General features: G+C 40.7%; 5 protein-coding genes across 13 annotated transcripts; 4 read left to right on the top strand and 1 right to left on the bottom strand.

The window, feature by feature from the left end:
- Positions 1-1,434: 1,434 nt before the first annotated feature.
- LOC147323291 (elongin-B-like) lies at positions 1,435-7,259 on the bottom strand. The gene is made up of 4 exons (XM_086303590.1): positions 7,047-7,259; positions 6,140-6,274; positions 4,642-4,750; positions 1,435-2,491 (listed from the first exon to the last, which is right to left on the bottom strand). Exons 1-4 carry the CDS (start codon positions 7,047-7,049, stop codon positions 2,379-2,381), a joined length of 360 nt encoding a protein of 119 aa, XP_086159716.1. The 5' UTR covers positions 7,050-7,259; the 3' UTR covers positions 1,435-2,378.
- On the top strand, positions 7,153-12,394 carry pkmyt1 (protein kinase, membrane associated tyrosine/threonine 1). 7 transcript variants are annotated; one of them, XM_086303578.1, is made up of 9 exons: positions 7,153-7,310; positions 8,462-8,508; positions 8,592-9,000; positions 9,167-9,404; positions 9,497-9,770; positions 9,856-9,962; positions 10,045-10,217; positions 11,347-11,564; positions 11,667-12,394. In XM_086303578.1, exons 3-9 carry the CDS (start codon positions 8,632-8,634, stop codon positions 12,037-12,039), a joined length of 1,752 nt encoding a protein of 583 aa, XP_086159704.1. In that variant the 5' UTR covers positions 7,153-7,310; positions 8,462-8,508; positions 8,592-8,631; the 3' UTR covers positions 12,040-12,394. The 7 variants fall into 7 exon arrangements, with proteins under 7 accessions (XP_086159704.1, XP_086159709.1, XP_086159703.1 ...); XM_086303580.1 differs by having other exon boundaries at positions 7,201-7,218; XM_086303579.1 differs by lacking the exon at positions 7,153-7,310 and adding an exon at positions 7,377-7,901.
- Positions 12,395-12,907: 513 nt separating this feature from the next.
- LOC147323293 (uncharacterized) lies at positions 12,908-14,648 on the top strand. The gene is made up of 3 exons (XM_086303587.1): positions 12,908-13,200; positions 13,430-13,628; positions 13,721-14,648. Exons 2-3 carry the CDS (start codon positions 13,439-13,441, stop codon positions 14,440-14,442), a joined length of 912 nt encoding a protein of 303 aa, XP_086159713.1. The 5' UTR covers positions 12,908-13,200; positions 13,430-13,438; the 3' UTR covers positions 14,443-14,648.
- Positions 14,649-15,308: 660 nt separating this feature from the next.
- LOC147323294 (uncharacterized) lies at positions 15,309-20,453 on the top strand. 2 transcript variants are annotated; one of them, XM_086303586.1, is made up of 3 exons: positions 15,309-15,539; positions 16,160-16,371; positions 16,451-20,453. In XM_086303586.1, exons 2-3 carry the CDS (start codon positions 16,161-16,163, stop codon positions 17,344-17,346), a joined length of 1,107 nt encoding a protein of 368 aa, XP_086159712.1. In that variant the 5' UTR covers positions 15,309-15,539; position 16,160; the 3' UTR covers positions 17,347-20,453. The 2 variants fall into 2 exon arrangements, with proteins under 2 accessions (XP_086159712.1, XP_086159711.1); XM_086303585.1 differs by lacking the exon at positions 15,309-15,539 and adding an exon at positions 15,598-15,688.
- A 1,702-nt stretch (positions 20,454-22,155) lies between these two features.
- LOC147323295 (sesquipedalian-1-like) lies at positions 22,156-26,405 on the top strand. 2 transcript variants are annotated; one of them, XM_086303589.1, is made up of 4 exons: positions 22,156-22,260; positions 22,709-22,819; positions 23,087-23,390; positions 25,156-26,405. In XM_086303589.1, the coding sequence occupies exons 2-4, from the start codon at positions 22,739-22,741 to the stop codon at positions 25,539-25,541; spliced, it is 771 nt and encodes a 256-aa protein (XP_086159715.1). In that variant the 5' UTR covers positions 22,156-22,260; positions 22,709-22,738; the 3' UTR covers positions 25,542-26,405. The 2 variants fall into 2 exon arrangements, with proteins under 2 accessions (XP_086159715.1, XP_086159714.1); XM_086303588.1 differs by having other exon boundaries at positions 22,239-22,352; positions 25,156-26,404.
- The last annotated feature ends 491 nt before the right edge of the window (positions 26,406-26,896 follow it).

Here is a 26,896-nt window from a genome sequence, read left to right on the forward strand (position 1 = left end):
ATCTTGTTGCTGTACTCCCACTTTGACATGTATCACTCACCTTAATATCGCTGCAGACCAAATCCATTCCCAGCGCTCCCTGACAGCACTGGTCTCACCTAGCAGGACAGAAAAGGTGGCAGAACGGGACCAAGGTACAGAGGCCCAAACCAACAGCCCTTCCTAAAATCACCACAGATCAAAACCTGGACTCTGTATGAGAGTGCTCCCTGACACCATTTTTGTGATTGTTTTATGACAAAAGCTTTATTTAGAAAAATAAAGGCTAAGAATGAATGTGTCAGACTTTTGAAGGAGCACGACACTGGTAAATTATGTTAAGGTTAGTGATGTAATGTTAACTATACTCAGATGGTGGTGGTGATGCAGAAACTTCTTTCACGGTTAATGTTTAGACGTGCCACTGCAGGGCGTAGTAACCTATGGTCGTATTACAGGTGGAGGTCTGGCAGCTGTGCATCAGCTGTGTTTCACTCTCATGGACCCTAAATAGAACTAAAATCATCTTTAATGCCATAATTTCTACTTGTGGCGTTTTCTGCTACGAAATGTCCAAAGCCCTAATCCCTGCTGCATTCCTCTGGTTCCAGGTAAGCTTTTCACTCTTGCAGCTTCAGGTTGTTTTAACATGACAGTGATATGGTGAAAAACAACTCATTAAGTGACTCATTCCAGTCACTTAACTGGACCTCTACACTACATTTTTGCTGGCAATGCCTTTTGGAGAATTTTAATTAGTGTAGAAGTTAGGACCAAATATCAACAGCTTAAAATAAACCTGGTGCTTTTTGGATACCTCCTGGAGGTTTGAAGGGGGCGTTTTTGTTGATTTGAGCTTTAATTTTACAGTGAATCTATATTATAAAAGAAAAACTGTCCATCCTGTTCTACAAATCCCAGAAAGAAAATAGCAGTTTCACAGTTTTTAACATATCACAGAATAAAAAGCACAAGTGTAAATAATACAATTTAAATATGACAATTTGTTATACCTGCTTACTGTGCATGCCGGCTCACATATGGGCTGGACAGAGGCATTGTTAACGTCACTATCACACCTGTATATGAGTTTTGTGACTTCTACATCATCAGTGATTTCGATTTTACCCCCAAAACAGAAACACATTTTTTGAGCGATACATAAATCAAATGAAAAAGCAAATATGATGCAAATTAGAACTCACATATGCAATTTAATATTTAAGTTCTCTTTTTTTTTTTTAATTTGTCAAGGATCAATAAACACTCCTTTGTCAAAAAGTTAAAATTTTCTGGAAATTATTTCATGGTTCAGGCTTTACATGGTTGTAAGAATCACTGCTACAGCCCTGCCCAGTGCCTCCAACACAGATCAATACACTGAATTACTGATTTATTCATTAAATACTGACACAAACTTAAAAAACATAAAAAAACAAACAAATCAAAAAGCAGTCAGAGTAAAAAACCAAACAGGAAAAACTTTTAATTAAGCAAGATCACAGTTACAGGCTATGCATGTGTAATAAGGGGAAGATGCCACGTAAGTGTTGGTGACTTGTGATGTGTGCATTTACAAAATGAAAAGTTTAACACAAGAAACGCTCCTCCTGTGTATATACTGTATGTCACAGACAGAATATCCTTTGACCAAACAACTAAAGAAGAAGAAAAATAATCCCTCTGCTGTCCAAGAGGTACCTGCCTTTGGTCTCAGTGCGTGAAACACAACAAGGGACTAACGCGTGAAACAAACCGAAGAAACAAAATGATGATGAAAACAAAAATGAACGCAACTATCTTACAGACATTCTTCCTGGTTTACGATCGAATCAGAAATGTACAACGAAAAGTGGGAATCAGACCAGAGAAACGAATCAGTGGTAGGTCTATCTGCTTCTGTGAATGTAAAGCCTTTGTTTTGAGTTTGTTCATGCATTTGCTGATTCACACACTGGACTCTTACCCATGCATGTTAATTCTAGAGCACTGTGACACACAACTACGCCTCCACCCTTTCCAAAATATTAATGATAATAATTAGAATAACTCAACACATACACACACACACACACACGCACGCATACACACAATCACACTTTCCAAACCAACTTCTTCACTCGGTGCTTAGGAGCAAATTCAAGGAGCTGAACTGCATGTGATGTGGAAATCAATAGAGTTAAAAAACAAACAAACAAAAAAAACAACAAAAACGTGTGGGGGGGATGTTGAGATGACAACATGAAGGTAACATGGATCGGCTTGGTTACCTAAAACGTCCCCATCCAATCAAATGAAACTATTTTACACATCCTCCACCCCGCTACTTCTTCACCGCAGTTAATCTGCACACTGCCACTTCCATCCTTCCCGCCGATGCTCGCTTCCTGCCTCTGCCATCACTGCACTGCCTGTTCATTAGCAGTGCTACCAGAGTCCTGAGGCTTCATCACATCAGGGAGTTCCGGGGGGCTGGAAAAGGCCTCGATGTGCAGCTGCTCAAACATCTCATCTGCAGGGCACAGAGACAAGGAAGCATGAGCTCCATCGTGACAGCAGAGTTTAATGTGGCTGCACATAATAAAAGGTTGCTGAAATGAATCATTACTGTAGAGCAAGTGTATCCAGGGGAAAATCCTTCAAAACAGATTCATGCTCGTGTAACTAAGGACAAGCTTTGCTCAATGCACTTAAAGGTAGAAGTGCATAATTTGAGCCACAGCTTTAAGGCACGGGGACTCGGGTTACACGCAACACATTTTAATGCCGCTGAGGGCCCTTTGTGCATGCTCTTAAATATAACTGCTGGTAAATCCACGCTGAAAATCTACAATGAGTCTTCTTGAGTTAGTTACAGAATAAAATCACACCTTAATTTTTAAGGAATGAGTTTTGAAGGAGAAGTTACCTTGAAGCTTTCTTTTGAGTGACACACAATACACTCATTCAGTGATGCGATTTACAGTACTGTGCAAAAGTCTCGAGCCACCTCTCATTTCCTAAATAAATACAGTATGAGAGGCAAAAAGACTAAAAAATAAATAAATATATATTTAAAAAAAAAATGGAAAAGTAGACATGTTGTTGTGCTGAAGACCACAGATTACAGTGCAAAAGAATGGATTAGTCAGTCATTCATCATGGTTGTCTACTGAAAAACACTGTTGCTAAATGAGATCAGTGATGGTTTATTAAAAGAGAATAGCACAAACGTTTTCCACCAGTCGTGCTACTAACATAAAAAAAAAAAAAAAAGAGTCATACTTCTTGGTAAAACGGAAAACTACTCTTTATGACAGAGGAAAATTTAGTACACATCAGAACTGAGAACATCACTTGATTCTCAAATTTTATTCCTTCTCAATAATTACACTGTTTCCAAGATTACATGTAGCATATAACCTTTTATGAATCTTCAACTCAAATACTTTAGAACAGGGGTGGGGAACTCTGGGCCTCAAGGGCCAGTGTCCTGCAGGTTTTAGGTATCACCCTGGGTCAACACACCTGAATCAAATGATCAGTTCATTATCAGGGCTCTGGAGAACTTGAAGACATGTTGAGGAAGTAATTTAGCCAACAGAACAAGCAACAGTGCTTGAGTGTCTGTCTTCCCAGAATGATGCTACGGCCAGTGCACTACTTATATAATGTAACTGTGCAAAAGAAAAGGAAAAATGCCTTTAATTTGGCACAGGACTTATCAGAGGAAAGCAGAGTTTCTGTGACAGTTTGAAGGAGATTGCACAATGTCAATTTCCAAGCATCACAACCTGGGGAATAAATAAAAACCCTTACTTGAGCTTCAGAACAAAAACTTCAGATTCACCCTTCCTAAAGAAATAAAAAGATAGCTTGCTTGCGAATACTTTGAGTCCTTTCTTTGCTCAAATGGAAATAAATCAGTTAGGTTCACATAAAAACACCAGCGCATCTGACATGAACAAAGCAGACTGCCAACATGACACATTAGTTCCTTAAGGAGAAAACAGTGAAACTATAAGCTGGCCAAGTATGTTGCCTGACTCAAATCCAAGAAAACACTACTGGGGTATTTTTAAGACAAAAAGAGAACAACACAGGCTCTCCATGTTAAAGAAACTGTCTCTAAAGAAAGGAAGAACATCTCTATATAAAAACAAGGAACAATGGTATCATCCACCAAATGTAAAGGTGGACATCTCAAATTATCTCAGTAATAAAACGTGTGTTTCCTATAGGTGAGTTCCTATAGTGAAGCCCGTATTTTAATAAAGTAAACTGAGGTATTTTTAGCTGCTCCCTTATTTCCCAAGAAGCCGCCTTAATAGAGGGAGCCACATGTTTGATTTAGAACAGATTTTACACCAAATACCCTCCCTGACGTTACCCTCCCATTTATCTGGGCTCGCACTGGCAGTACACAAGCTTGCAACCCCCTGAGGCAGGATTTGTGTCTCCTCAGAAGGTCATTCACATGTCTTAACCACTACACCGCTACTTTAACACTGTAACGCTAAACTGTTCTGATTTTAAATAAAGAGTAAATACATGACAGTTCAACTCTGAGAACGATTTTTATACTAAGATATTTAAGCAATGGTTCATAGGAATGTACTCATTTTTGCTGTGTAGTGTACCCCTGATCTTTAAAACCAAACAAACAGCATAACCACAACATACCATTAATACGAAAGGCCAGACCGACTGTAGCTGGGGCTTGAGGTCTGGCAGTCTGGTTGGTGAATCCAGAGTCACCCAGAGTTTTGCTATCCTCTAGCAGCTGATCATCCTGTAATACAAAAATATCATGACCTCAGAATTTAAGAAGATAGTCCAACTAATATGCAGAGCGTGTTTCTGATAGAAAATATTTAAGTAAGCAATGTTTATTTACAGAGTTACAAATTACTGCACAGGAAAACAAGTGAAAACTGGGAATAATCACAATAAAATATATTAGATACTTAAAACATAGTTCAATAGCAATACAAAACCAAAAATATTACAACACAATCTAAATACTTAAACCAAAAAGGTTTCAACGACTTTTCCATGAAGTCTAAAGAGCGAGCTAAATATAGCTGGAGTGGCAGACTGATCCATAGTCTTGGCTGCCACAGACTGAAAGGCTCTATACCCCAGTCTACAATCTTATATGAGGAACAACTAATGTATTTTGAGCAAGTGCGAAGCAGTGTGTTCAATGAGAAACTGAGATTAGTAGTCTGAGCTTGATTTAGTGCTCTGTATGTAAATATGAGAATTTTAAAACGAATTCTAAAATCAACTGTGAGCCGACGTAAAGAGCATAAAACAAAGAGAATGTGAGCACGTCTGTATTAGGGTCTGGATGCAACATTTTGTATCATTTGGAGGTATGAAAGAGATGATTAATCTAAGCGGGTAAATAGGGTGTTCCAGTAATATAAGCACGAAGACACAAATATATGAACAATTTTCTCCAGTCCAGCATGGAAGACCATAGCTTACAATTTGGAAATCTTCCTTTAATGAAAGAAACCAGAAAATGACATAAAATATTACAGAGCGATTACAAACACTAGACTTCAAAGATGAACAAAAGGAGGCAATCGCTTGACAGGTTCTTGAATATATTTTAGGAGGAGTTATAATCCTGGTCTCAGTCTCACTGAAGATTAAAACAAGGTAACTGCTGGAAAGCCAAACATTAAATCATTATAAACAATTAGCTAGGGTGGACAGTCTATCCAGCTGGTGAGGCTTAAAAGACATTTCAGCATGGACATGACAAGTAATGCCCCCGAAAGATTTGAACGATCCCAGCTAAAGGAAGGATGTAATAGGCCCAGGTTTGAGCCTTGTGAAACTCCACAGGTTAGAAAAGCTATTTGAGATCAAGCAATATGAGCACAGAACAATGTCCCACATCAGATGCCAGCTTTTAAAAACCTGCCTGAAAGGGATCAGAAATCTGTCATAGGTAAAAGAATCTAAATAGATTTTCCACAACTGCAAATTTTTCTGATAATTTCCTATTCAATGGTAATTTTGAAATAGGTCAATAATTACCAATATTTACCATGAGGTTGAAGTTTGTTGGGGTAATATTCAACTACTGTGAATGTTAACATTAACACTGGCTACATTCTGGCAAAATTAAAGTGCACATTTAGTCTTTCTGATGCTGTAAGCTCACTTTGTAGAGTCGCTGGTCCTCGGGTGGTCTTTTAAGTATTCCCTCGACAATACGCTTCAGCTCATAGACAGTGGTGGACTCCTTGGCATCTGTGAAGATTGTGGTCTTGTGACGCCGGATCATTAAGAACACGTCCTGAAAGGAAAAAAGGGGGGCACACAATGTAAAAACCAGCTACAGTTGCTCATTTACCAAGAAGTTGAGGATTGGGTTCTATGAAACGTTACTCCACATTAAGAACGTCTATCCACAAAAATATAGTTCTTGAGTAAATATATATTATGACCAACAATAACCCCGTTTTACTAGACAAAACATCTCATTAGGCCACGAAACTCGTTAATATTGCATGCCTATCCGAAACTGCTTAAACACCTAACCTGACTGTACAGTAAACGCGAAGATTTTTAAAAGGTTATATTACATGAAAATTTGATAGCGGATTCTGTAATAGATATTCTGATAAGTGTCACTTCATTTATTCATACGCTAGCAAATAACAGTGAACAGTGTGAAGCAGACGTAGCTCTGGGCTAGCGCGATATTAGCCGACACGTCAACTGTTTTGATAGTTCGGTGGAAAACAGCCCTAGATAACACACGGAATAGGTCTGACAAATACAGTACACACTCAGCTAACCACATGATATTGCCTGGATTAATTAGCTAGCTAGCGTTACAGCATTTCCAAGGTTAGCTGAGCTAAGTTCCCTCGCTAGCTACACCCCCTCGGTTATGGATGGAAAGGCTAAGCTAGCAAAGCAAAAGTGAAATTAACATTTCTATAGCCAACAGTATCCGCTGTTATTATCACGTTAATACGTTTGAACACATCGCCGAACATTAACAGAGTGTCGAAATCTACGTACGACTCTCCCGAACTAATCGGCAATAATATTAAAGTTACCATTTCAAGTGGTCAGCTAGCTAGCCAGTTACGCCAGCTCTGTGTTTTGCAGCAAAAGCCCAGACTGCACTGCTCTCGGATATTGCGCAATGTACATGCGCAACTCGTACATTCCGTATTCACGGAGACCAGCTACGCAGCGCTACGTGAGAGTTTCAGAATTTGGCGCGAGGTAGGTTGACGCTTGAAGGGTGTACGCGCAGGGTTTGGATAGAAGACCGCTGTTTTGAAACCTGTCGTCAAAAGTGGACTATGGTCTGCGAGGTAACGTTTTTTAATTCCGCTTTAATTAAATAGTTAAATATAAAATGTCAGTTAGAGTAAGTTATCTTCTCGCGGGCTAGCCAGCTAATCAGGCTGTGTTGTCATGTTTGTTTTGTTCCGCCCGGGGTTAACGTTAGCCACAGGTGTTTAGCTGCGGTGACAGTTGTCATTGCTATAAACTAATGGACAGTATTTGTGCTTCGAGTAATGTTACGTTAACAAAGCGAAAAGTTATGTTGGAAAAATTAATCAGTTGTGTTTTATCAGCGGGTCTTTACTTTCCCCCTGACGCCAGGGGCTGGGCTGGGAAAAGGAATACCTGTCTTCCTACAAATGGGTTTAGTATCAATGGATCGAGAGGACTGTGCCGATACCGATATCAGACAAAAGCTCTACAACCTGTCAAACCAGATGTACCAGGAGTAGTGCTAAATGGGTGGGGATCAGTCTAGAAAGACCCATTTTTTTGTTTGTTTGTTTTTTTTAGTCTTCATAAATAATACCTTTTTGCCTTTGCTCTGTGGAGAACTAGATGAAAAGAAACCATTAAAACTGAGCACTAGTTGTGAAAAAAATCAACTTCCAGTTCTGGTGAGGAAATTTATAAATACCCAATGTGGGAATGAATACCATGTTGAATTGGAGCTTTTAATGATTTATTTGAACTGTTGTTTTTCCAGGGTGGAAGGATTGTGCAGCAAACATCTTTAATTACCAAAAACAAAAAACTGGGTGCACAAGTTTGAATTTATTTGGGATTTTCTGTAATCCTGTGTGTTCACTTGTGTTGTCAATGATCCCAATTACATATCAAAACTGGTTTAGGAATGGATAAAGCAGGCTAACCTGGAATGGCCTTCCCAAAGCTCTGACATCAACCCTGTAGAAAATGTACTGATTAGGCTTAAAAGCAGAGTCTGTGCCAGGAAACCAACTAATTTAAATGAATTCTGTCAAGACGAGTGGTCAGATATCCAACCACAATTATGCCAGATGCTTGTTGATGGGTACCAAAGGGGTCTAATCGAGGTGCAACTTGCTCAGGGACATTTAACCAAATATAAGTGGCGGAATATACTCTTGACCTTGTGTGTATTAGAGAAAATCTAAAATAAATCCAAACTCGTTTACCCAATTCTTCTTTTTTACAGCCACTTAAGATGTATGCTGTTAAATCATTCAACTATGAAAAGAGAGTGTATGTAAAATTCTCACCACATCTACATATATGTAGCTGTATGTATTGCTTATGTTTACAATTTTTACTTTTGACTGTTACAGCTTCCTGTCTTTATAGTAAAGAACAGAAAAGGTCGACACAATGTCTGTGGCGGTGGAAACTACAATGCCGAGGGTGGCTCTCCCTCTTCCAACCCACTTCTCCCACGCGGAGCAGTCCTTCTCTCTCAAAAAGCGCCGGCTGCCTTTTTCCTCGTCGTCTACGTCAAACTCATCCTACTATTCCCCTGCTCGTCTCTCAAATTCTTTGCCTCCGCTGCCACCGTCTAAAGGATGCCCCCCGCTGAGCAGAATGTTTCCTCAGCATCAATCCCCCTGGACACCCCTGTCTAATTCCCTCAGTAAATCTCCAAATTCTGCGTATGATCCCAGCAAACAGCAGTCCTACTTCAATCAGTGCTTTACTAACTTGGGCCTGCTGGGGAGGGGATCATTTGGAGAAGTTTACAAGGTGAGCAAAACACAGATTTAAATAAAGAGGGCTATATAATAACATAATATATTTGGTGTTGCTGTTTCTTCACATCAAGGAAACTGGAAAATTCAGGATTTTAAGTATTTGTTTGTTTATTTTTCCAAAAGTTGTAATTTCTGGATATTTTCTTTTCTCTCTCCAGGTGCAAAGCAACAGAGATGGTCATCAGTACGCAGTCAAACGCTCTGCTCAGCGCTTCAGGGGTAACAGTGAGAGGAATCGGAGCGTCAGGGAAGCCAGGAATCACGAGCACCTGTGTCCTCACCCTCATATTTTGAACTTCGTGGCTGCCTGGGAGGAGTGCGGCCGACTCTACATCCAGACAGAGCTGTGCAGCACCAGCTTGCTGCATCACGCTGAGAACCAGCCTCCTGGCCCAGGTCTGCCCAAAAACAGTTTGTATCAGCTGTGATTTTGTATAAAACTTCTACATCCTCGTTCATGCTGACTTGTGTTTTTTGCTTGTAAACAGACGAGCCTGCTGCTTGGGCCTACCTGTGCGATCTCCTCTCAGCACTGCAGCACTTACACTCTCATGGCTTCGTGCATCTGGACCTCAAGCCCGCCAACGTCCTCATCACCGCCTCTGGTCGTCTGAAGCTGGGCGATTTCGGGCTGCTGCTTGAGCTCAAACAGATGGGAGCTGCAGGGGAGAAATCAAAGGACGATGTTCAGGAGGGTGATCCCAGATACATGGCCCCCGAGCTGCTGCGTGGGGAGTATGGACCTGCTGCAGATGTTTTCAGGTACATATGTGATTCATTATGTACAGATGTGACTGATCTGATTTGAAATAAGTGTCTAAATATTATCGCATCCTTTTTTATTTAGTTTGGGGGTTTCCATACTGGAGCTTGCTTGTAATATCGAGGTTCCAAATGGTGGCGAGGGGTGGCAGCAGCTCAGGCGAGGCTGTCTCCCCACAGAGTTTACCAACGGTGAGATCTGCTCTAGGAGGCCTCATCAATTTCCTCATCTGATATAATGATTTTTCTTTTAAACTTCCATGTGTGATTGCAGGCCTGTCAGAGGAGCTTCAGACAGTCCTACAGATGATGCTGGCCCCAGAGCCGTCTGAGAGACCCACAGTCTCTGAGCTTCTTGCCCTCCCCTCTGTTAGGAAACGCAGGTGGAGGAGACGCATGTATCTTATGGCTGCTGAGACGATGCTGACACTGGCCTCCCTGTGTCAGGTAACAGAATCACTAAATCCTTTAAATATTAATCTTTTAGGATTGATTATTTTGATTAACAGTTTAGTAAAATGTCCTTGTAAGGATGCCACAGCATTAAAAATAGAATAACTTTATTGTCCACATAATGGGCAGCTGTTTTCGGTTCACCAAGCCACAAATCAACCAATCAGTTCATGAATCCTGGGAGATATCGGCCCACATTCATAGATATGCATATCTATAAATTCAATACAACTATAGAAATACACCACAGCATCTTATTATTTAGCATGCTGATTGCATTTGGTACAAATGATCCCTTATACCCCTTTAGCTAGAGGGATCCTATAAAGTTGTCCTGAGAACATTAATTCAAAGTCAGAATAATGGGGGTGTTCACGGTCAGCAACAATAGACCGAGCTTTCCTGAAGATGGTCTGATGACACAGCTTAGCCAATAAAGTTTGTTGTCAACCAATCATTTTTCCAGAAATTCTGACAATCCTGTTTATTTTGCTATTGTGTTCCTGTTTGCCACAGTCAGGCTACCAAACCAGGCTGAGATACTGAACGTAAAATCAAGCTGACAAACTCTTTCCAAAACGTTGTGCCTAACTCCGAAACCTCTTGACGTCCTGATAACAATGAATCTCTGATTAGCTTCCTTGTAAATGGATAAAGCATTAATCATAAAGTTGATCTTGCCATCAATATATATAAAGTGGAAAACCTGTCCATCGGGTCTGTGTTATTCAAGTGAAACACGTGTTGTGGACATTAATCAACAAATAACAAGATTTAAACCTCTCTTTCAACCTATGAACCTGAACAAAATAGTTAGAGTTCCTATAAAAACAAAAGACAATCATCAGCATATTTTAACATTTTCACATTCCCTGCATGTCATTTAAACAGAAAATAACAATAGTGATCGAACACACCCTTGAGGATCCCCCGTACTAACAATGGTTTCACCAAATAAAACATGATTAATACAAAGCTTTTCAGGTGATCAGTTAGAAAATCTCTAATCCAGTGAATCAGTCCTGAAGTTAATTTAGCCTGGCCAATTCCAAACTTCAGCCTTTAAAGTTTACTTTCCTCAACCTTGACAAATAAATTTTTCTATATTTTCTTTTCTTCATAGATCGTAGTCTCCTTTGGGTGTAGATTCCTCTCCTTCTTTCGCTTGCCCTTCCTCCCTCATTGGAACAATCCAGATCCCTGCACTCCTCCTAAAGACAGTTGGGACAGGGATTTAACCCTGCCTCTCAGTGCCATGCATACTGACTCCGGGACCCCAGAAGAGGATGCAGTGTTTTTTCATCCCACAGACCCAGAACTGTCCCCCACCTTCTCACAAAGGTAGAGAATTATCGCATCAATAGGATGGAAGAAAATTTTTAAGTGAGTATATTTGTTCTGTTTAACTCTCCTTTTTTATCTTCCTTTGTTTTCATGTCACAGGGTAAAATCCAGATTGTCTGTAGAGAGCACATCCACGCCTCTCCCGGGCTCGCCAATGCGCTATCACCAGAGTCCTGCCCACACACCCACTCACTCAAATCTTAGTGGCTGGTTCTCATGTAAACTTGCTCAGACCCCTTCCAGCATCCACACTAATGGCTCCTGCCGCACACTGACACCTAAAGTGAGTCCCATACATGCCGAGCTGGACGCAGACCCCTTCCGGAGCTTACACTCTCCATCCACCAAGTCCTCACAGCGGCGTGGGCGCAACTGGGTCCAAGTGGAGGAGGTCGTACCTCCTCGACCCAGCTTGGAACCAAAGAACCTGCTCAGCTTGTTCGAAGAAACGGCTCTGGAGGGGGAACGATGAACACAACACTGCCTTTATCTCATTCATGAGTTTTTGTGCGAAAAATGTAATGTGACAAAGACCTAATGTATTAATGTAATAAGTTTACTAGCTTGTAAATATTTTTTTTGCCATTTTGTAACAGCTTCTTTTAATGTGCATTTGAAACAAAAAATGAATTTAGGGGAAAAGGGTTGGATGTGTACTCAGACCTTAGAACACTTTTCTTTTCTTTTTTTGATTTGTGCCAGTGTAATCAGTTGCTGAAACGACTTGTGACTGTGACTCTGCGTTGTTTACCTCGTGAGATACAAAACAAAGCTAGCAGAGTTTGAACTTGTGGAGCATGTTGTGACTATAAAGCACCTCAAAATACGACATGACTGGTGTTTCTTTGTTCTCTAGACTTGTGCACATTACAGTTTGATATAACAGGCTATCCTTTGAGAGTAGTCATCTGTTCTCTGATTGGATAGTTAAATTTGTGATTGACAAGACATTGACCAATCAGCTGAAAGGAAGAAAACTCGGGTCAAAACTCGTACTTGTAAGTTGAAACTTGAGTGCAGTTTCACACGTATTTTTTATATATATATTTTTTGCTTTGTATCTGTAACCAGACCTTAACAAAAACAACTTGTAACTTGTGTAAATATTTTTACACACACAAATCTTTTTCTTACGCACACACAAATTCTTATCTGCAGATGCACAAATATATATACGCATTCTGATTTACAAGTACAAAATATTTATGACCACAATTTGAGCCCATAGGACAGTCAACAGAAACACATTTTTCATAGTGCATGTTTGAGGTACAGTATATTTGAATTTTAGTAAACGCAGTACAGCTTTGTGGTGTTATGTTTTGAGCCCTTACCAGTAGGTGGCAGCAACGGGCCTCAGGAACGCTTCAAACCCATGAAGAGGACGCTGCCGCTTTATTGCTATCGCGCTGTTTATTAAACCGTTTTAACACCTGACCCGGTTTACAGCAGGAAAAGCTTCACACAAAGATGTTCGGCGGACGCACTGGCTGCCATTTTTAATCTACCTGCAGGAATCATTTTAAAGGGAAACGATTACCTGCATGAGTGTTAATATTTTAAACAATTCACGATTGCAGTTTGAGCGGCTGTTGAGACTGCGCATGCTTCATGGGATCGCATTAAACTCAAGGTATGTGAGCATTCGGCTTGTTAATAACTGGTAGTAAAAATGCACTCCCGTTTTTTCTGCTTTCCTCTTAAATAATACATTCTGCTATTTTTTTTTTGTTGCTGTTCTTTGTTGCATAAATATCCAATCGCCATTATTTCTTTCATTTATCTAAGTGGAAATGTGCAGAACACATGTTGCATCCTGCAAAAGTCTGTTAAATATGCTCCTTAATTTTTTGTCTTCTTAGTCCTTAGAGATGGCCAAAATTGAGCGCCTTAATGTTCGAGTGGAAAAGCTCCTGTCTAAAGTAGTACAGGAGATTCTGGATGTGGTGAAAGAAACTGTGTGCGAGTATCAGGAGAAAACTGCCAGAACCCAGAGAGAGAATCAGAGTCTGAAGAGGAGACTGCAGGAGCTGCAAGACAGAATTAACCTGGAGAGCAATGGTAAGAAAACAAAGGATCCAGCTGTGAGTACAAGTGGTGAAACAGCTGGATTTAAACTTTTTTAAAGTAGTTTAATGTGTGTCTTCCTGCAGGATTTGTGCCAGAAATGTTTGCATCCATCCCAGCAGACATGAAAGAGAAAGAAGAGGTGGTCATCCCTGTTGATAAAGACACTGAGTCATTAGGTGCTTCCTGCTTTTCCCCTGACCGTGCAACAGAAAGCCTGGGAAATCTGAAAACAAAGACACATGATGGACAGTCAGCCTCACTATTAAACCACGAAAGACCCTTCATTGCACCTCTGCATTCTGAAAATGACCAGAAAACGAAAGTAGAGCCTGCATCAGATAACGATGGCTTGCGTATTGTGAATTATTTTTATTGCGATCCATCAACGAGCACTGCAGGACTCGGAGGTGAGTCTGCAGTTTTCTACATTGATTCAGAACGTGACGTACAGGAGCCAGCGAGACACATCAGTGCAAACGATGCCGGAGAAGAAAACCAAACCAACACAGAAGTGGGCTGCTCGTCCTCAGCAGAGAAACTGCAGAGAAACATCCGAAAACACTACAGCTGCTCTCTCTGCGGTCGCACCTTCAGGCATGCAGGTGACTATAAGAAACACAACCGGGTGCACACAGGGGAGAGGCCGTACTGTTGCTCGGTGTGCGGCAAGCGCTTCAGCCAGTCGGGGTACCTCACAGTACACCTGCGCTACCACACAGGAGAGAAGCCGTTTGCCTGCAGCCAGTGCGGGAAAAGCTTCAGTCACTCAAGTAACTTAAAGAAGCACCAGCAGACTCATCTGTGAAGGCTGGTGGGTTTTTCGAGGTCAGCTAAAAACATATAAAGAGGTTAATGTGCCTTCTTCACAGAATAGACTGCCTCTTAGGGAGCACTTGTGTTTTCCTGAGCTGCTGTTGTTGGTCAGATTTTGTTTGTTCCATTACTAGATTTTGAAGCATGGAGTCTGTAGTGTGTTTCTGTATTGTGATCTCCAAATAAAATAATTAGCTGATCAAATTCTTTTGGTCCTTCTGTGTGGTCCATTGCAATATTTGAGACGGGTGCACAATTTCTTTTGAATCAGTCTCAAAACCAAAATTGTATTGTTCTGAATCATCAGACTTAAAGGCACCTACTGGAAGCCACAGCTCATTTCTAAAATATATCCACCAATTGGGATCTCTTCTACTTATTCAGTTCAGGGTCACTTATTTAATTTGATTACTCTGTGATGTTGTAACATATTTCTTTAGCAGGTATGGGTTATTAATGTTACCAAAGACCCAGATGGGAAACTGAGACTGTTTTGGAGGACCTCAGCAATAGGATGAACTCAGTTCTCTTCAAAAAATAATTTGATCTCTTTATAATGTGCCACTGTTAGGAGTAGATTACAATTAGGGTCCTAATTTTGGCTTCTTGTAATAATTCTTGAGGTGCAGAGACAGTATTCATGCTTTTGTTGTGACTTCAGATATAGATATGTGATATTTTATTTATTGGCTCTGTCATGTCACAAAACAATTAAGGGTTCAGGATGGCCTAATATAACAAAATAATTCACAATATCACAATTTATTGTATGATAAGAAGAAGACAGAAGCGTTTCACTCGGACTTTTATTTTGAAAACAACCCCTCTGCACACGTGATCAGAGTTCTGCTTCCGGATGTTAAAGATTGTTTTTGCTGTTCGTGGATCTGCTTTGTTACATGTTGTCAGTTTTTTTTTTTAAATAAATTATCTTTACAAGTTTGATAGGATAAATTACTTGTCATTAAAATTGATTTATTTATGTATATTTTTGCTAACACGATAGCCTTATGACCAAGTGTTTGGACCTCTGGGATGTTTAAACGGAAAACATTGACATACGAAGCTAACTTCGGGACTAGCTTACAGGTACTCCTGGAGATTTAAAAATATTCTCGTATCTAAAACTGATATTAGTAACAGTTACAAGATAACACTGCCACGTATTTCAGGTTCTAGAAGATGAGTAACCATCATTTTACCTGTTTACAATGTTTTAAATCTCGGACCAAAATAAGGTGAATGTAGCTGAATGGAAGTGTAGTAGGAAATCATTTGATTGCGTTGCATGACGGTTTAATAACAGGACAGGTAATCACTGGTTTCTGAAAGAACAGGTGGCTCTAATTCGTTGTTTGAAGTAACAGGTAACTGCACCCATCAGTGCTGTCATATACAATCACTGGACACTTTATTAGGTACACCTTGTTTGCACCGGGTTGGACCCCCTTTTGCCTTCAAAACTGCCTTAATTCTTCATAGCATAGATTTTATTACCGGGTAGGCTGTGGTGTTTAAATTATGCTTGGTTGGTATTAAGGAGGTCAAAAAAATATTCCCCACAATGAGCAGTTAAGCAGGTGTACCTAACTAGGTGGTTGATGAGTGTAATCACCTAGCGGTAGCATCAACGGTATTGCTTATCATACATTTCTCCTTAATGAATATATAAAAACAGATGTGTTCTCATAAGTGGTGTTTCATTTCAGGATGTCTAAACTTGAGCGTTTGAACGCCCGGGTGGCCAGACTCCTGACCGAAGCCGTGCAGGAGGTTCTGGAGGTGGTGAAGGAGACGGTGTCAGAGTACCAGGAGAAAACAGCCAGGACACAGAGAGAGAACGAGAGTCTGAAGAGGAGACTGCAGGAGCTCCAGGACAAGATACCAAAAGAAAGCACCCATGAGAACACATATAATTTTTGTGAGGAATTTATTATTACAGATAATGTAACATTTTTGTTCTGCTTAAGGTCTCTTATTCATGATTGCAAATTTCACAGCTGTCCTGACTACAAGTGGGCCATCAGCAGAGGAGTGCGACACAACAGCAAAGCAGGATCGGCGCATCATTCAGAAGCATGACTCGGATGTTATTGCTCTCGCAGAGCAAAACAGCAACCAGTTCAACTATGTCTTGAAGCAGGAGACTAAAGAAAAAGAGAGCCACAGCGGTATTCAGACACAAGCTGAGTCCAAGTTGGCGCAAATGTCCACAGACCACCACAAAGTACAGCTGACAGATGCAACGCACAACTTAGAGGGGCAGCGTATGCCGTCTGAAACCAGGGACGCCGGCGCAGACCCTTACTCCAGCGCACTGTTTGGGTTAAACATGGCTGCTATCAAAAGTGAATCAGAGCCCACAGACTGCATGTCATCACAACAACCATGTCTTCAATCTCAGTACACCGGCTGCATGGATTTAAGCTGCAACTCCTCTCGTCACACCTCTACCGAGACCCTCAGGCCGCAAGCTAGCGCCGAGCCTTATGGACTCGTTTTTGTTCGTTCAAATCACATGGCACACAGGAGGCATGGATTAGCAAAGAACACCAGGGCCGGTTTGGACGGCAGACAGATCAGGATGGAGCACCTCAGGAGAGACGGCTTCCACTTGTGCGTGGTCTGTGGAAAGACGTTCAGCAGGGTGGGGAACCTGAGAATCCACCAGCGCTGCCACACAGGAGAGAAGCCGTACGGCTGCGTCCAGTGTGGAAGGCGCTTCAGTCAGGCGGGAGACCTGAAAAAACACAAAAGGGTCCACACGGGTGAGAAGCCGTACTACTGCAGCCAGTGTGGAAAGAGCTTCAGTCGAGGGGAGAACCTCAAAAGACACCAGAGGATCCACATCGGAGAGACGCTGCAGTTGCAGCAAGCGTGTCAGGAGCAGCGGTAGTGATTACAGCACTGAGTCGAGTGCACATCAATAAAATCAGCAGAGTTTTTTGTTTCTTTTTTAGAGATTTTTAAAGGTTGATTTTTGACCTGTGATCCTAGTTTTAGAAACAGTTGCAGTGTATTTAAATTGTTGCTAACTGGAGCTGTTGGAAGGCTCCTTTGTTTGTCACGCTAAGCATGGAGAAGCCAGGCGTCTGTTTTTTACCCTCTTAACCAAATAGGGGAAGTCTTAAAAAAATGCATACTCTCTATATCTGATATATCTGGTATATCATATCCGTGCAGTGTTACTTTGGTGACACAACTCAACCGAGTGTTGAAATTGTAATAACAGACGGCAGCAGATGGGCTTCCATGCATTGTTGTAACTTGCAAGAATATATATGTCAGTGCTCAAGAGAAGGATCTTAAACAGGAAGCTTCTGTCACCTTTCAGCTAATTACATTCTCAAGGTGCTACACAGGACATATAAATAAACACCGGGCATCAGTGTGGTTTACACAGGGTGTATCAAAAGAGTCATCCAATTTGGAAAGGCTGTATTTTTAAAGAAACAGTGTTTCAGTCATTACAGGTGAACGACTGAACAGTTAAAGCACTTTGACAACAGATTATTCCTTTTGATACACCCTGTGTAATGAATAAAGCTAGAAATGTAAAAAGAAAGGCACAAAAGCATGCAGGTTTATATATAAATGTGAGCTTTTCATTTAGATCGAGAGATGTTAAGATTTTATTGGAGCTACATTTGAAACAGCTTGTAAAGAAACTAGAGTCTGTAAATCTTCAGCGATACATTTGTATGGCCTGTGAAATCTAATCGAACTTATGTATGCTAAAAATGTGTTTATATGTATGTCTTGTGAAGCTCCGAGGGAATGTGACTTCTAAAAGTTGGGTTGTGCCCAAATGTTTCATAAACACTGCTGCTTCATTTGAAAAAAATTCGATTATTTGCATTTTTTTACATGTTTCTATGATATTATGAAGAACAATAATAAGCATTTTATAAGATTCAAATAGATGACCCCTCCCTGAACCTGGTTCTGCCGGCAGTTTCTTCCTGCTAAAAGGAAGTCTTTCCTCTCACCAAGTGCTTGCTCATAGGGGATTGTTATTGATGGACTTTGCTCCATCATGCTGGAAAATTGCCACCAGATTGCTCTTGGATCACGGGAAGAAGTTGGGCTTGGAGGACATTTGTAGGATAGTCAAAGAAATAATAATAATAATGATAATGGATTGCATTTATATAGCGCTTTTCGAGACCCTCAAAGCGCTTTACAGTTCCTCTATTCATTCAGTCTGACATTCACACACTGGTGGAGGCAGCTACAGTTGTAGCCACAGCTGCCCTGGAGGAGACTGACAGAAGCGAGGCTGCCATATCGCACCATCGGCCCCTCTGGCCATCACCAGTAGGCGGTAGGTGAAGTGTCTTGCCCAAGGACACAACAACTGAGACTTGTCCATGAGTGGACAAGCAGAAGCCCAAAAGCTTTGATCGGCTTGAGAGCTCTGATCATGCAGATCTCAAAAGCTGATATCCTGCATGCCACAAAGAATTGCAGAAGTTATGAAGAAGATGATGAAATGCTTGTGATTGTGCTTCTGTGCCATGGAAACATGCAGGGGTTAAAGTTTCATTCCCACGTCTTCGGTTAATGAGTAATGAATGTGCTGCAGTCTGGCGTCCTTCCAGCTGATGCCATGGAGATACTTACTTAGGAAGAGTACTGTAGCATAAATGGAGTAACTGTGTTTAAAGTGGCAGGTAATTTCAAAGAACTCAGCAATAAACACACAAACTGTCTGTGCAGCTTGGCTATGCAAGCTAAAGATACAGCTGCTATTTTTCAGAGAGAGAAAAGTGAATCTGTAATAAGATCACTCAGAGATGGAGAAAAATAATAAGAGGATGACGAGGTTATTTTCAAAAGCTATAAACTCAGAGAGCGACAGTTGACAAGCTAGAAATGTAAAGTTTTACATGTATTGTTACGTTAATGGTTCTTGTTCTGTTTTTGGTTTTTTTATCAGAAGCTAGATCTGTGCAGGATGTTTTGCTGTAGCTGAACGGTTATTTCAAGTTGTGAAACTTGAATTGGAATCATTTTGTGTTATGTAAATGGTATGAAAATACTACACAGTTCAGTGCAGGCTAAACTGCTATGTTAGCAGTGTTTACATCCAGTGTACAGTACTGTGCTGTGTTGTGCTGCTGTAGAGCAGGCTGTGGTATTCGTGGCCACTTAAATTAGGTGAAGCAGTGGTGGAGATGGGTAACCAGGTGAAATATATGATATAAAACTCAGGTAAATTTACTTTGCTGATGCTTTTGCACTGATGAAATTCACCTTTATTTAAGTGAAATTTAACATTCAGAAGTTTAAAAACCACCAAGGTGGATCGAGGCTGATGATGCTGTTTAGCTTAAATTCTACCTTTCATATTGCCTTTATACCGGCCAGGTGTTGAAATAACCGCTTCATAGGTCATGTTAAAATCACAAAAAACAGTTACTCTATCAGCTGACAGCCTGTACCCACAAAGAGAGAGGAACTCTAATGGTACTCACAATGAAAATTAATTTGTAACTTATTAGTAAGTGATTCATTAGCTCATGCTGCACTGCTTCAGTGGATCTTAGGGTTTTGCAGCCTGTAACCCATGGAAACGTGTAAGAAATAATCTAAATAAGAAATGAAGCAGCAAAGTGTTTAAAACACAGAGTTTTGGCTATACAAAAAGGAAATAAATATGTTCTTGCAAGTTAGATGGTGTGCAGGAGCCTCTTTGTCTCCTATGGTACCAGCATTACAAATGCTATATTGATGTGTCTTCTAGGTCTGACTCCGTTATAACAGTTTCCTGTGAAACGTTGGTTTGAAAAGGTGGTTAACTCGACGAGTTGACCTCTTTCGGTCACCTGCAGAATGTGTCGTCATTTCGGTAAATGTCAGAGAAACCTTTTAAAAATCTGAATTGCATGATTGTCATTAAAGCTACCCGACTTTCCAGACTGATTAAAGGCTTTCTGATGGTTGAACATATGTATTGCAAGTTAAACTTGGTTTGTGAAGCAAAGGCAATAAACTAATTTATTACCATTACCGATGGCTCAGTGAGTGACATTTTAAGCAAACTGTTCTTCAGCAGACTGGTCAGCAGCCACAAGTGTATTGTGTAAGTAATTATCACATTTGCACCCACTTGAGTTTTTGCACAGCATGTGTCAGCAGGGTTTTTCTGCTAAAAACAACAGTGACCACATAACCTAAAGCAATCTGCACATCAACATTGTTTTCTGAAGCGGCGGTTCACTCAGAAGCGTTTGAGAAACCACAGGTGCTGGCACAAGTGAGATTCAAATGCCACGAGAGAATATGCATTATGTTAACAGTACTGCAAAAAAGTCTTGAACCACCTCTCGTTTCTTTATGTTTTGCTTCCAAGCAGTCAGACTTTTTGTCATTTTTTAAATGGTCTTGAGTAAGAGTTCTCCAGGCTTTCTGGAGGTTTCTATTTGGACATTCGCTGCTTTTTCACTCCAGTCCAGTCTTTGTATTTGGACATTTTCACAGGAAATGTTTTCCTTTGTTTGTTAAGCCACTTAACACTGACCTATAAAGCGTAAAAATGTGCATAATTCAAGGGGTGAACCACACATAACAGACAACTTAGCAAAAAATCCGTTTTTAATTGTGTCTGTAGTTATTAGTGGCCTAAAAACGTCATATTTTAACGGCATAAAATATTACCAAAGATAAAAGTTTAACAGGCATAAAATTGCATTTTTGTACCAGCCGGCTCATTCCCAAAGAGCTATTAGCCAAAACCCTGACATAACAGTGTGGTGTGCCGTGTGTCCTTAAACTGGACAAGTGGAGGAGAAATTAGGAAGTAGCAGACTTACAAAACTATCCACAGAAGATAAACAATATCTGAAAATGCTTTCCTTACATAAGAGGATTTATGGAGTGATGAATTAAAATGCTAAAGGTCAGGAGGGAGACACAACAGTGAGTCTTTACAGTCACTGAAACACGGTGGCGGCTCTGTCATGTCTGGAGCTGCATTTCCACAAATCACAACAACAGCTACCTCAAGCTGCATTATAATGTAAGGTAAAGGCCCTACAATAATATGGAGAAACCCCCAACAATCATATGATGGAATTATGGAAGCAGAAAACTACCATCAGATTTGATCCACCATAAAATTCCACGTGGGAAATATCAGCTTGATAACAGCTTCACTTTTAAGCATGACAATGATCCAAGCACACTGCCAACGCAGTAGAAGCACCTGGATGGAAAAAACACAGTGGATTGGCCTCCCCGGAGCCTGGACCTCATTATTACTGGAGCAGTGTGGGGTCACCTTCACAGAGAATGTAACATCCAACATCCACAAAAGAGCTTTGACTGTGGATCAGGGGTGGCTCGAGACTTTTGCACAACACTATAATTTTGTTTATCGTTCATTGTGTGCATTTATGTTATCAGGTTTTCACCAATCAAGAAGACCATTTTCATTAATCAAGAAGGTCGATTTTTGATCCTCATTCGTATGAAATTTTAAAGTACTTTTAAATAAAAACAGCGTGAAGCAATGCAGGTTTTGTAAGAGGGCCCCTCTGCAAGACGAAACCGCTGAATTACACAACAGCAGTGCCAAACTTCAGCATTTGAATTGCTTTTAGCTGCATCAAAGGAGCCGATTTTACAAGTATGACACATTTACAACTGATTTGGGTAAACTGACAGGGTTTCTAGCCTAAGTGATAAAACCCGGGGACCAGCCCATTTATTTAAAGTGTTTACGTGTAGCTGCGCTCACCTTACCAGGAAGCGATTGATTGACTCAGACGCTCACAGAGGAACGGCTTCATTTTCCCATTTCACAGAGGTGAGTAAACAAGAACCATGTGGATATGAGAAACTCATCGGCCTCTCCGTTTCTCAACTTTTAGGCGTATTGCCAACGGAGACTGGTGTTGAGTAAGTTTGTGTTACTACAGGCGCGCGTAAACGCCTTACTTAAAAAAAAACTCGTCTTATTCATGGCGATCGCCGTGTTTTCGGCTGAATACGAGCGAAACACGACTGTATTTAAGTTTCTGTTGTAGAAAAGAAAGCAGTCATTCTTATTGTTGAGTATGAACGCCGAGATATGAATGCATTTCCTTGTTTAAAACGCGGAAAAAGGGCGCTTATTTGGCCGCTGGGCGACAATGGGTCATTAAAATATTGTTAACATAACTTCTCCATAATTATAAATAGTCACAGCAATAACATGAGGAAGTACATAAAGTCTTTCTTTTTCTTTCTTTCGATCTGTGGTGTGTGCGTGGCAGATTTTGCTCCGGGCACACTGAGATGTTGAAATGAAGATTGATGAAAAAGTCCTCACCTATTTTGAATCTTGCAACTCACCTGTGGATAAGGAAGGGTACCTGTACAAGAAGGTAAGACGCCCTGGCTCAGGTTTACAGGGAACCTGATTAATGTATTGTTTTGAAAAACAAACAGAAAGGGTAGTGAGGTTATCTAAAGTAAATAAACTCAGAGGGGATTTTTTTAAAACTGTTTTTAAGTTCAGCTTTCAAAATCTCTGTGACATTTCACCTCCCACTGGGTTGCCTGTTTCCTCAAATCAGTTATGTAAGAAATTGAGTACACAAGGCGTTTGTACAGCAGTCAGTAAAACACAACTGTCACACACACACACACAGGGTGAGATCAAGACTTCCTATCAGAAGCGCTGGTTCGTGCTGAAGGGGAACCTCCTCTTCTACAAAGACCGGCAGACCGACCGGGATCTGGTCGGAGTGATTGTTCTGGAGGGCTGCACCGTCCAGCTGTGCGAGTCCGAGGAGAACTTCGCCTTCTCGCTGGTGTGGAGCGAGCCGGGGCTGCGGACGTACAAGTTTGCCGCGGAGAACCAGGCCAGTCAGGAGAGCTGGATCAAAGCCCTGCTGTCAGCCAGCCACAGCTACCTGGCCCTGCTTGTAGTGGACATGGAGTCGAAGTACAGAGGTGAGGGCAGAAAGATGGAGCGGGTTTATCTTTGCTGGGGAGAGGGGGGGGGGGCTAAAGAGAGCAGCCTTTGTTCTGGAGGGCAGCTGCGAGAGGCGTTGCATCACTGTCTACATCAGACACCTGGTACACTGTGGTACATACTGTACACACGCACGCACGCGCACACACACACACGTACACGCACATATTATGATCTCGCAGCATCAGTCGCATCATTATGATCACTACTGATGTTTTATCTATTAACAGAGTAGTAATGAGAGCACAGTTCATTTCAACCAAGTTTTTATTGTTAATATTTGTTATTGATCGTTCTGCTTTTGTTCTAAAGATCGGTCATAAATTTCTCATAGCCACCACAAAATCGATCTCATGTCATATACAGACACGTCTCATTAAAACAAAGTTGAAATGCTCTCACAGATTTGGGGGCGTTTTGCTTAAAAAGTGGCTAAAATGACGGTTAGTTTCACCTGTTAAGTAGTAATTGACTTAAGTGGTAATTAAGTTAATATCAGTCATTGAATCCGTTTATGGACCTGATGTCCTGACCATGAGGTGTGAGCATAAAGCTCTCGTAAAACAGAAAGCGTACTAGATTTATGTTTGGTGCTAGAGCGGGCGTCCAACTGGGAGGTTGATGGTTCGATCTCCAGCTCCTTTAGTCTGTACACTGAAGAATCCTCGGGCAAAATACATTTATCAGTGTGTGTGTGTGTGTGTGTGTGAGAGAGAGAGAGAGGTACAGGACTAAAATAAAAACTAGATTTTTGAAAAGAAGTATAAGTAACTGAAATGATTTTGTGAATAAAAATGAAAATATAGAGGAAATATCCAGAGTTTCTGTGTGATAGAATTCTGTGACACACTTTGAGTCAACCACCACCTCTGACACGCGCCCTTCTTACAGCTATAATCAAAAAAAGACTAAAACTAAAATAGAAACTAATAAAAACTAAACTAAAATTAGACACAAAGATCAATTAAAGAGGTTTTACAAAAACAAAAAACTAAAGCTTTAGTTCAGGGGTGTTAAACAAACATAAGGCTCAGGGGCCAGAATCGGCCAGCCAAAGACTCCTACCTGGCCCACTATAGAGCTTTGGAAAATGTGAAGGACAACTTTAAATGTTAAACTTTTAACTGTATTTTTTTTTTTTTTTTAAGATTACAGCTTTTCCAAGTGATAAATACCTCCCCCACGGTCATTCCTGTAACACTACTGTCAATAAAGAAACAGATAAACAATGAAACAACATGGATTTCTTGGTTGTTGTTTTTTTGGTTTTTTTTATTGTATGCTATAGACATTAATGGTTTTTACAGCAGGTTCACAGTAAAAAGAAAAAAAAGACATTCTGTTATTTCCCCCAAATTTCCATTTTATAATTACAACACAGTCAGAGCTAATTTTACATATTTATTTCTTACAGTTTGAGCCTAAAGCAGCATTTCTTTTATCATGTAGAAAAACTGACAGAAAAAACTTGGATTAGCACCTGTTTGCTTAGCATGTACGACACAGTTCTTTATTTGTGTACATTTTCTGAGCATGTAGTGATCAGTAAGAGATTCTCAGTATTCCAGAGCCCACAGCCGGAATAGATCACCCACTGATTGTAGAGTTAAAGGTTAGATTAAAGCGTCATTGAGCAAGTGGATGGAGCTCTGCCGTACACATGCAGCATGAGCAGATTTTGTCTTTCTCTTCATGTGCATTCAGCTCCTTAATTTCTATATTTCACTGTTTTTTTTTCTTCAGATGCAGTTGGTGCACTCTCCAGTAAACCAAGCAAACCTTTTGTCATGCCAAATTTCAGCGCCATCCAGCCTGCTGCCGTCTTTGTGACCTCAAACACCTGCACCTCATCTGCGCTGGGAACAGCACCCAGCCCGAATTCCTGTCCAAACCTACAAGCTCTTACCATTTCATCCAAGACGGCCAGTAAGAAATCACCCAAACTGCGATCGAAGAAGAATGCCAACGCGGTGCCTATGTTTGATCCATTTCAGACGATTGGGGAGTACGACTTTAACCAGCTGCATGAAGATTATGGAAAGGAAGTAAAGGAACTGATTGTCATGTGGTCAAAGAAAGGACACGGCGGTGCGAATGTTCAGGAAGAAAACTTGATAGATTTTGAATGATAAAAGTTGGCTTTGTTTCTAACCCTTAACTTATAGAGAAGCTTTATCATGCATACGTGCACTGGATTAGAAATGTGTCGGTAATATATAGTTGACATAGTTATATTTGTTTTCTTCCAGAAACATGCTGTTTCTTTTTTACTTTTTCATAGATTAGTCAATAAATGATCTATGATCATCTGTTTTATTAACCTTTGTTTGTCACTGCAATGATGTTATTTCCTAAGTTGGCATTTTTATAAAGTCACACACCTGAAATATGACCTCCATCTGCTCCAGCTAGTCTACTGTCTCTATACTGGACATACTATGGCTAACCAGTTCAGGTGAAAACCTTCCTCTTAAGACATGGATGTCAAGCCTGTGTTACACTGTGGGCCACATACACCACATTTTGATTTTAAGGAGGCTGGATCAGTAAAACTGTTCTTTCTGTCCTTTAATGTTTAACTACACATTTACTAAAGAAATGCTGCTGTGGCAAATGAAAGAAATGTGTCCGCACGACTCTTTGGGATTAAACTGTAAGAAATAAATGTGTTCAATTACAGAAAGGATCATGGTAGCTCAAAACTAGACTGAAATTTTCTGTTAATTCACAGAAAATGTAAATTTCTTTTGTTGATTTTTTTTTACTGTGAACACATTGTAAAAACAGAGTTTTTCCTTCGCACAAAGCTTTCCAGTGGGCTGGATTTGAGTCTTTGGCAGGCCTTATGTTTGACACGTCTGTCTTAACATGCCCGAACAAATTTCACCGAGGACAGAGAATGAAAGAAACTGTGAAACGGTGATATAAAATTTGCTTATTAATAACAGCTTCATTACTTCAGAGCTGATAATACCTGGCGTGTTTATAAGAAATAAATCTGCCAGCCATTAAAAAGGCCTGAGTTAATCTGTAGCTGAAAGTTGGCCACATTTCCATTTTAAATCAGGAATTGTCCGATCGAGGAAACATTTCCCTTTGGGCTCTATTATTATTGATGACCTAATGAGTCCATTTTGCCTCACAGATTTAAACAATTTTACCAGTGACAGGGTAAAAAAGGACTGACAGTTGGCTGGGGGGCAACACAGGCCAAGAAGGGTGAAGTCCGCTAAATTTTAGAAGGGGGTCGAAATGGCTGAGAAACAGAATGGCAGGAGGGCAGCAGGGCTATTTCAGTCTGTACAGCTGTCTTGTCTTCGTGGTCTTTGCTCGGTCTTTCTCCTTCTGTGTCTGCATCGCTTCTTTTTTCAACCTTCGAGCCTACAGCTGAGCTGGCTGCTTATCGGCTTCACATACAACACATTTTTTGCCTCCTCCTTGCCAATCGGGCGCTTCGTTTTCCATCATTACAAAACATTGCAGA

This window comes from Aulonocara sp. 'chitande type north' Nkhata Bay, linkage group LG8, assembly GCF_057382095.1.
Source record: "Aulonocara sp. 'chitande type north' Nkhata Bay isolate Kocher_YH1m ecotype deep benthic linkage group LG8, A_spYH_male_GT1.1, whole genome shotgun sequence".
In the NCBI taxonomy this organism is placed as follows: Eukaryota; Metazoa; Chordata; class Actinopteri; order Cichliformes; family Cichlidae; genus Aulonocara; species Aulonocara sp. 'chitande type north' Nkhata Bay.

Excerpts from the sequence above, each read along its gene's own strand:
- LOC147323291 (XM_086303590.1), bottom strand. Across the intron at positions 4,751-6,139 it reads AGGACCAGCGACTCTACAAA|GATGATCAGCTGCTAGAGGA; the intron begins GTGAGCTTACAG and ends TTTGTATTACAG. Across the intron at positions 2,492-4,641 it reads TCTGGCCTTTCGTATTAATG|ATGAGATGTTTGAGCAGCTG; the intron begins GTATGTTGTGGT and ends TGTGCCCTGCAG.
- pkmyt1 (XM_086303578.1), top strand. The coding sequence starts at position 8,632 with ATGTCTGTGGCGGTGGAAACTACAATGCCGAGGGTGGCTCTCCCTCTT. Across the intron at positions 9,963-10,044 it reads CCCCACAGAGTTTACCAACG|GCCTGTCAGAGGAGCTTCAG; the intron begins GTGAGATCTGCT and ends GTGTGATTGCAG. Across the intron at positions 10,218-11,346 it reads CACTGGCCTCCCTGTGTCAG|ATCGTAGTCTCCTTTGGGTG; the intron begins GTAACAGAATCA and ends TTTTCTTCATAG.
- LOC147323293 (XM_086303587.1), top strand. The coding sequence starts at position 13,439 with ATGGCCAAAATTGAGCGCCTTAATGTTCGAGTGGAAAAGCTCCTGTCT. Across the intron at positions 13,629-13,720 it reads AATTAACCTGGAGAGCAATG|GATTTGTGCCAGAAATGTTT; the intron begins GTAAGAAAACAA and ends GTCTTCCTGCAG.
- LOC147323294 (XM_086303585.1), top strand. The coding sequence starts at position 15,633 with ATGAGTAACCATCATTTTACCTGTTTACAATGTTTTAAATCTCGGACC. Across the intron at positions 15,689-16,159 it reads AAATCTCGGACCAAAATAAG|GATGTCTAAACTTGAGCGTT; the intron begins GTGAATGTAGCT and ends GTTTCATTTCAG. Across the intron at positions 16,372-16,450 it reads TGAGAACACATATAATTTTT|CTGTCCTGACTACAAGTGGG; the intron begins GTGAGGAATTTA and ends CAAATTTCACAG.
- LOC147323295 (XM_086303589.1), top strand. The coding sequence starts at position 22,739 with ATGAAGATTGATGAAAAAGTCCTCACCTATTTTGAATCTTGCAACTCA. Across the intron at positions 22,820-23,086 it reads AAGGGTACCTGTACAAGAAG|GGTGAGATCAAGACTTCCTA; the intron begins GTAAGACGCCCT and ends ACACACACACAG. Across the intron at positions 23,391-25,155 it reads CATGGAGTCGAAGTACAGAG|ATGCAGTTGGTGCACTCTCC; the intron begins GTGAGGGCAGAA and ends TTTTTTCTTCAG.